General features: G+C 44.7%; 1 protein-coding gene across 2 annotated transcripts; it reads left to right on the plus strand.

Moving 5' to 3' along the window:
• Positions 1 to 1,216: 1,216 nt before the first annotated feature.
• LOC138372099 (uncharacterized) lies at positions 1,217 to 2,729 on the plus strand. Of its 2 annotated transcripts, XR_011230716.1 has the most exons (5): positions 1,217 to 1,231; positions 1,527 to 1,734; positions 1,970 to 2,026; positions 2,107 to 2,255; positions 2,352 to 2,729. XR_011230716.1 is itself a non-coding variant. In XM_069337373.1 (4 exons), the coding sequence occupies exons 1-4, from the start codon at positions 1,710 to 1,712 to the stop codon at positions 2,484 to 2,486; spliced, it is 366 nt and encodes a 121-aa protein (XP_069193474.1). In that variant the 5' UTR covers positions 1,578 to 1,709; the 3' UTR covers positions 2,487 to 2,729. The 2 variants fall into 2 exon arrangements, 1 of the variants encoding a protein (XP_069193474.1); XM_069337373.1 differs by lacking the exon at positions 1,217 to 1,231 and having other exon boundaries at positions 1,578 to 1,734.
• The last annotated feature ends 4,916 nt before the right edge of the window (positions 2,730 to 7,645 follow it).

Genomic DNA, 7,645 nt, shown 5'->3' on the forward strand with positions numbered 1-7,645 from the left:
CAACTGCCGGGTAGGACGGCGGGCTAGTAAAATCCAGTTCAATTATATCCCTCCTCTTCACAAGGGGCAAGGGCGCAGCCATTCCCCATGCCGACCTGTCCCCAAGGCCCTGCTCACAAACAAAACCAATCACTGGCCGGCAAACCAGGAGCTCACAGCAACACGTCTGTCACCACCGGTGGCTAGGCGTGGAGTCCCTCTATGTAGGTCAGCGTTCAATCCCCGACTGGTTGGGCACAATTCCTTCCCCCCGTCCTATCCCAAATCGTTATCCTTGCTCCTTCCTAGTGCTACATAGTCGTATTGGCTTGGCGCTTTTATCTTTTATTATCATCATATCCTCCTTCCACCCTTTTCCCTTTCCCCTTTCGCCACTTCCCCTCGTTCCTCCGCCTTTTTATCCCCTTCCCTCTCCCATCTCTTCTTCTCTCCTTTTTTTATCCTCCTTTCCCCAGTTTCATCCAATCACCCTTCCCTATGTCACCCAATTCAACCATCTTCTCCCACCTCTTCTCCTTGTCTTTCCCATCCCTTTGCCTTTCTCCCTCCTTCCCCTCCCTCTGTCTCTCTCTCTCTCTCTCTCTCTCTCTCTCTCTCTCTCTCTCTCTCTCTCTCTCTCTCTCTCTCTCCTCTCTCTCTCTCTCTCTCTCTCTCTCTCTCTCTCTCCCGTCTCGACTCTTTCTCTTTTCCATTTTCCATTCTCTCACATTGGGAAGGGTGTTGGATAAGGGTGTTGGGGGTTCACAGGAGGGAGAGTGGCTATCACAGGTGGGAGTCAGGTGGTGATAGTGAGGGAGTGCTTGGCCAGGAGGTGGTGTCGCCAGCACCCTTCAACTTGCCACCACTTCAACTTGAACCAGCACCCCTGAACTTTAGGGCAAAATTATGATCCGTAGAATTATTTTTACTGTTTTTGCATGATCAATGTGTCCAAGTTTTACAATGTATCAAACATAACAATAAATCAAATCGTGTCATAAAATGATATTGCGAAATATATCATAAGAGTAAATTTGGCCCAGTGTCATTTGCACTCTTGGATGTAAATGGTGACCCGCCCATTTTTGGGCACGTACACAACAGCATTTACTGGGAGATATTGGGTGAAACTTACCCCAAAGCGAGCTACATAGTCTCCCCGGCTTGACATCTTGTTTTGATAATTACTTAGCTTTAAGTGTGTGCCTTCAACCTCGGACAAACAGACATTTCTATTTTTTATAGAATTATGGTAAGTGCAGCAGGTGGAAAAAATCCTCATTTATAAGAGAATCGAATGAATTCCAAATGCATTTGGGCAGTTTGCTTTGTTTTGCTGACGGCAGTTCACGGTCACTCGATTCACTGAATCATACAGGAATGGAAAACATAATAATATATTTCATCAAATGTATATACTGTCTGTGTTATTAAGTGAACATCTTAAGTGATATGAACTCGGGGCCAGGTACGGTAATTATGCAAAGGATGCGTTGCATCTAATAATTCTGAAGACATTATAAGCAAAGAATGATTTATTGCTTCAGGAAACACATGGGAATGGTTCGGTGGCTGCCTCGAGGCTTCACTCAAGGTTACTTGGGGCAGAAGTCGGCCACCAACAGACAGAACACCCAGGTCAGGTTTACCGATCACTACCTTCCTCTGACGCAGAGATTGTTCTCGTAGTTGTTTTGCAACATTGAGGAGTGTTGTGATAGGTAATCGGAATGGCACCGGTTGGCGCACAGTATGGTAAGATAATAAAGAAGTTATTAAGTAGACATAATACGTTTCTTACAGTTTGTTAAATTTTTTTTAAATATTAATGTTAAAAGATTTTAAATTTGTCATATTTACTACGTAAATATATTCAAGTATACTTTAAGTACAAACATTTCAAAGTTCGTACTGGCTACAAATTACATACTTAATGAACTCTAGCACAAGTCTATTACTAATCTTAAATTATTTTTTATGCCGATTGCAGTTCCAGCTCACCGCATGGCCTCGGGCTCTTCAAGCCGCAGGCCTGAACATACCCGCTGTAAGTATCTAAATACTTGATCACGTTGTCTATACTTCTCTAATCACGCCAGAAAAAGTAACTTTGTTTCACTTTTCTAGTGCACCCACTTGATCATCGTGGGCGTGCCCCTGCCCCAAACTACCACAGTTTGGACATGGCAGGGCCCGATCTAACTGATCTACTGAGCCGCCCTTCTGAGGCTGTCTCTCTCAATATCCCACGTGTTGGTTCTTGCCCGTGGTGTATGGTGAGTGCTTTATTGTCTTCTAGCTTGTCTCACATTTATACACTAAATCATTTGGTTTAGGTTAATTATTAATCTTGTAATGTTTCATTCCAACAGGTTGGTGACACCACCCGGGTGTTTCCCTTGTGGAGCAAGTGGGTAGCCTGCTTGTGCTTTCCCCTCGGCCTCATAGCCCTATGCCTCAATTACGAGGACCGTTGCTCATTCTGTGACTACGTGTCGACCCATTAAGGCTGAAATGACCGTCCAGTAGCGTGCAACTGGACGGTTTCCCTGAAAGATGCCTCTTGAAACGGCTCTTGTTGGACCGTCAGGGATAAAAAAAAAAAATGGATAAAATTTAGGTTTTAGGGCTTTCATTTTTTAAAAGTAAATGTCTAGACATGTCATATTTTATTCAACTATATAATTTAAGTATTTTTATAACTTTTAATTTTTTAGTTTAAGCTCTAAACGTAATAAATTTTATCTAAACTGATGTTTTAATATTCATAATATGAATTAATATTGTGCCTGCTTCAATTTAAACCTACGAAGTAAATGGTTGCCACCATTTAATAAAGCAGAGACCAGATTTGGCGTTAACCAATAAATATTGGTTACAGTAAATGTTAAGCCATACAACACATAACTAGTGATACAACATACCTGCCTTAGTCTGTCGCAACTGGCACGAAAGTTACCAGACACTCTAAACAGCCCATCGTTCACAGCTGTAATTTATGTTTTTAATTCAATCATGCACTGGTTTTGGGCCCCTTCCGCCCCCCCCTCCCCTTTATCCCATTCCACAAGCTTGTCACAACATGGAAAGTAATTTCTACTGGGACACTACTAGTGTAGCCAACAAAACCTGCTGTGATAAGTTTAATTTGCATCAATATCAAATTCGGTTAACCCTACCAGGAGTTTGCCTACAAATAGGAGACGCCCTGGAGCCGGTAGGCGTAGCCTGGGCGCGCCCTCTGGCAGTTTCAGGGGGTGGGAAACATTTGTATTGTTCGGGTCATTAATACACCTACAGGCGGAGGCAGTTTACAAAGTCTACACCATAGCCTTCTCTACGCAACTATCAAACTTCCACCTCACTATCTGGGCCCGTATGCGCCGTGAGGGAGCTTGGTGGACGGCTGCCTGAGTGATGCTCCATGGGACAACTCTGACCATTTGTGGCCTTGGGCTCCTGGTGTTGCCTTCTCCAATTATGCCGGACTGCTTTTTGTTAGTGTTTCGTTTTCTACCCCTCTATCTGCTAGTTTCCTGCTGACCTTACCTGTTCAGCTCGTTGATACTGTGAGGTGGGCTTAGTGGACGGCTGCTGGAGAGTGATGCTCCATGGGACAGTCCTGTCCTTGTGTAGCATTGTGCTGCTGACATCTCAAATTTTGCTCAACTTTTCCTTTTCCTTCTGTTACTTGTATTTTTTTTTTCTCTCTCTCTCTCTCTCTCTCTCTCTCTCTCTCTCTCTCTCTCTCTCTCCCCCTCTTCTATCTACTCGTTTCCTGCCGACCTATTGCCCGTTTTTGTTATTCCTTTGGACTACTATTTTGACGCCTGGGTGCTTAAGGAGGCATAATCTTGTAACCGTAAAAGTGTAGTACCCAACGTAGAGCGAGGGTAACCTTTTATTGTCAATCCCCTTTTCGTCACTGAACCCGATCTCGGACTGACGGTTCTTAAGGTGGCGTTTGCGGGCCGTATACTCACGACGCACCCCTAGGAGGCCCCAGCATGCTCGGCGATAGCTTCTTGTTGGGTGTCCTACCTCTAATTGTGGCTCCATCGTGGGGTGTGGGGGGGGGGCCCATTCGTGAATGAATATTTATGGTTCGTACCTGTGTTCTGTTCCTCCTTTACCTTCTCAGGCTCGTGGGGTGGGCGACCAAGCTCCGCAGAGTCGTTCCGTGTTGGAAAACCGGGCTCTGTAGCCTCCGCGGCATTGGGCTCCGACCTTGCTCCTCCTCCTGGCTTCTCTGACTACTCCACTCGGCTCCCCTCCCTCTGTTGTTGGGTCGAGCTCCCAGTGGTGACTACCTCGTCCCCTGGCACGGCTCCATCTCTAGTTGTAACTACTGCACCTTTTAACCCCTCTCTGGGGGTTCTCGTCGCCGTCCTCGACACGGCCGCCCTCGCTCAATTCCTTTCAGTTCTGATGCCTATAAAGCCTTGATTGGTCCCACTTCGTGGGCCAAATACTTTGATCTCCTCCCTCTTGATTCTGTGCCTCCAGACGATTTCTCCCTCCATCGACATCTTGTTGATTCCGTGGATGCCTGTTACCTTCAACCCTACACGTCTTGGTACACGTATTGTTGATGCTCCATCTCAGGATGCAGCTTCCCGCTTGACTGCCTTGTCCTGCCTTGGCGAGACCCCTGTTCAGGTCTCGAAGAACGCTCAGTTGAATGCCAGTGTTGGCACTATTCTCCTCCCGCCCCATGTTGCGACCGGTGTTCGGAATCTGCAGGACTGCCGCGATGGTATTCGGCGTATTCTCGATGCCCAGGGCCATTCTGTCCTCCGGGTTGACACGTTTACTCGTCCCCGTCGTGGTCGTCGCCGTCAACCCCTTTGGGTTGTGAAGATTACCTTTGATGGTAGGACCCTTCCACCCTCTGTCATTCTTGCTGTTGCCAGGTGCTCTGTCCAGGAGTACACTTCTTCTTTTAGGCTCTGTAACAAGTGCTGGAGGTTTGGGCATGGTGCCCTTCGCTGCTCTGGGACTGTCTGTCCTTTGTGTGAGGGCGAAAGTCACTAAGTAGGAGTGCACCTCTCCCGAGGTTCGCTGCCTCGACTGCGGTGAGGCCCATCCTACCTTCACCCGTGCGTGTATCCATTACAAGCTTTAGGCAGCCGTCCTCACCTTGAAGCAGCGTGAGCATTTATCTTTCACTGAGGCGAGGTGCTAGGTTCGCCAGGTCCTGCCGTATTCTAATGTCTCTTATGCTCGCGTGTTGCACTCTTCCTCTCCTCGTTCTTCCCACCTTCCTCACCTGCAACCGTTTCTGGGCCTTGGACCCTGATACGCCTGCTGCCCCCCCTGTTACTTTGAGTTCTGTCCCGAAAGGTCCCCCTCCTGGTCCTCTGTCTGGGGTTCCCTCTCTTTCTACCCGGTCTGTCATGTCTCCTGTATTTCCTCGTCTCCCTCCGATCCTCCTTCCCATCCTTTTCCTCAATCTATTGACTCTCCCCGCTGCCTGTCGGTGCGGGCTGATGTCCATCGCTCTCCTAACAGCCGTCGTGTGTGCTCTCGTTCAGCTAATGTTGAGATGCTGGAATCCGTTGCTCGGTACATAGATGTTGGGATGATGTACATAGATACCGGTCTCTTTAAGTCAGAAGCGTAAGCCTGGCTCCTCTTCTCTGCTGAGCCACACACACAAACTATTTGGATAGAATTAAACGAAAAAGCAAATAATATTATAATAGGAGTTATATATAGGCTACCAAATTTAGACAGAATGGAAGCAAAGCATCTATGGGATGAAATATCTAGAGCATCTAGATCTAACAGTATTTGTCATGGGTGACTTTAATTTTAGTGGAATAAACTGGGTGAACAAAACAGGGAATAGTGAAGCAGAAGATTTTCTGGAATTAATTGACGATTGATTTCTTATGCAACACATTCGTATTGGCATCATTGGTGATATTTAGCGCAAGAGTGGCAAGCAGGATAATGAATTTGGAGGAAACTCTATAAATTTTTTATACCAGACTGAAAGAGAATTCAAAAGGAGGAGCATGGAGAGTGTATGGAACTGGATTCCAGATCCACTTGCATTCTAGAATAACAGGTACAATTACCCACCGAAAGGGAACTACAACTACGACAGGCAACTGCCCTACAACAATCAGTACAGGTCAGAACAAACTCAATATGTGCACGCATAATGGGCTTGCCGAAAATGTCTCTCAGTCAAACTATAACTAATAGAGTAACCTCATTCATCTTTGCCAACATACAAGGACTGAAAACAAGAACAAACAACAAAGTACAGTTCATAAATGGCCACCTCACGGAGTCAAATGCAGTATTTGGAGCTTTCACAGAAACCCATGCAGGGGAATTCTTAGACAGTGAGATCTGGATTCCAGGATATAACCTATACAGGTGTGATAGGAAAATTAGGTCACAGAGGAGTGAGTCTGTATATTAAGGAAGACCTTGTATGCTCGGAGCACCTTAATGTTACAAATGAGGTGGTAGAGGTATTGGGATTAAAAATAGAGAAAATAAATTTAGTGATTATTCTAATATACAAACCGCCAGATGCAACGGCTGAGGAATTCACAGAACAGATAAACAAAATAGAGAATAGCCTTGATAATTAGGAGAACCCGATACCTGATATTATCTTCCTAGGTGACTTCAACATGCCTAGTCTCAGGTGGAGAATAGCAAACAATATTATACCAGGAAATCTTATAGGACCTAACCAACCACAGATTAGAGAACTACTTAGATTCCGTGACAAATTTTCACTCAATCAGCAGATATCGGAGACAACGAGAAATTAAAATATTCAAGATCTGGTCTTTACGAACAATGAAGACATTATCAGAGACATTACGATATCAGATACCACATACTCAGATCACAAGCTCATTGAGGTGCAAACGACCATCAATACTCAAAATAGACCTAAAACGTTGATAAAGCGAGAGGGGCTATTCAGTAAATTCAATTTTAATAATAAAAGGATAGACTGGGAGATAATAAACAGGGAACTTACAAACATTCCATGGGAAACTATTCTAAGTAATACAAGTCCTACAGAAGGAATAGAAAAACTGACTTCGGAAGCATATCAAGTCTGTCGGAAGCATATCAAGTCTGTCTGAAACATGTTCCTTTGAGCAAAGCCAGAAGAGATCCAACGTAGAAAGAGAACGCAGACGACACTATAAACGCAGGAAAAAAATAACGGAACTGCTTATGCAGACACGAATTTCCCGTCAAAGAAAGAATAATTTAAATAGGGAGATTGAAGAAATCGAGCGGAAATTGAAACACTCATATGAAACTGAAGAAAGGCAGTTAGAACAGAAAGCAATTCAGGCAATAAAGAAAAATCCAAAATATTTCTTCACAAATGCGAAATCAAAAGCAAAACTCACTGCCAGTATTGGACCTATTCGTACAAGTGAAGGTTCAAACACGGAGGATGACAAAGAATTAGTGAAATCCTAAAAAATCAGTATGAGGACATGTTTAGCACTCCAATAAAAAACATGAAAGTGGAAGACCCAGACAATTTCTTTATGCTGGATATTCAAACCCCTGTAATATAACTGATATCAACACGAGCGCACTAAATTTTGAAAGAGAAATTGAAAACATGCCCATGCACTCGGCCCCAGGTACAGACTCATGGAATTCAATATTT

This window comes from Procambarus clarkii, chromosome 37, assembly GCF_040958095.1.
Source record: "Procambarus clarkii isolate CNS0578487 chromosome 37, FALCON_Pclarkii_2.0, whole genome shotgun sequence".
Taxonomy (NCBI): domain Eukaryota; kingdom Metazoa; phylum Arthropoda; class Malacostraca; order Decapoda; family Cambaridae; genus Procambarus; species Procambarus clarkii.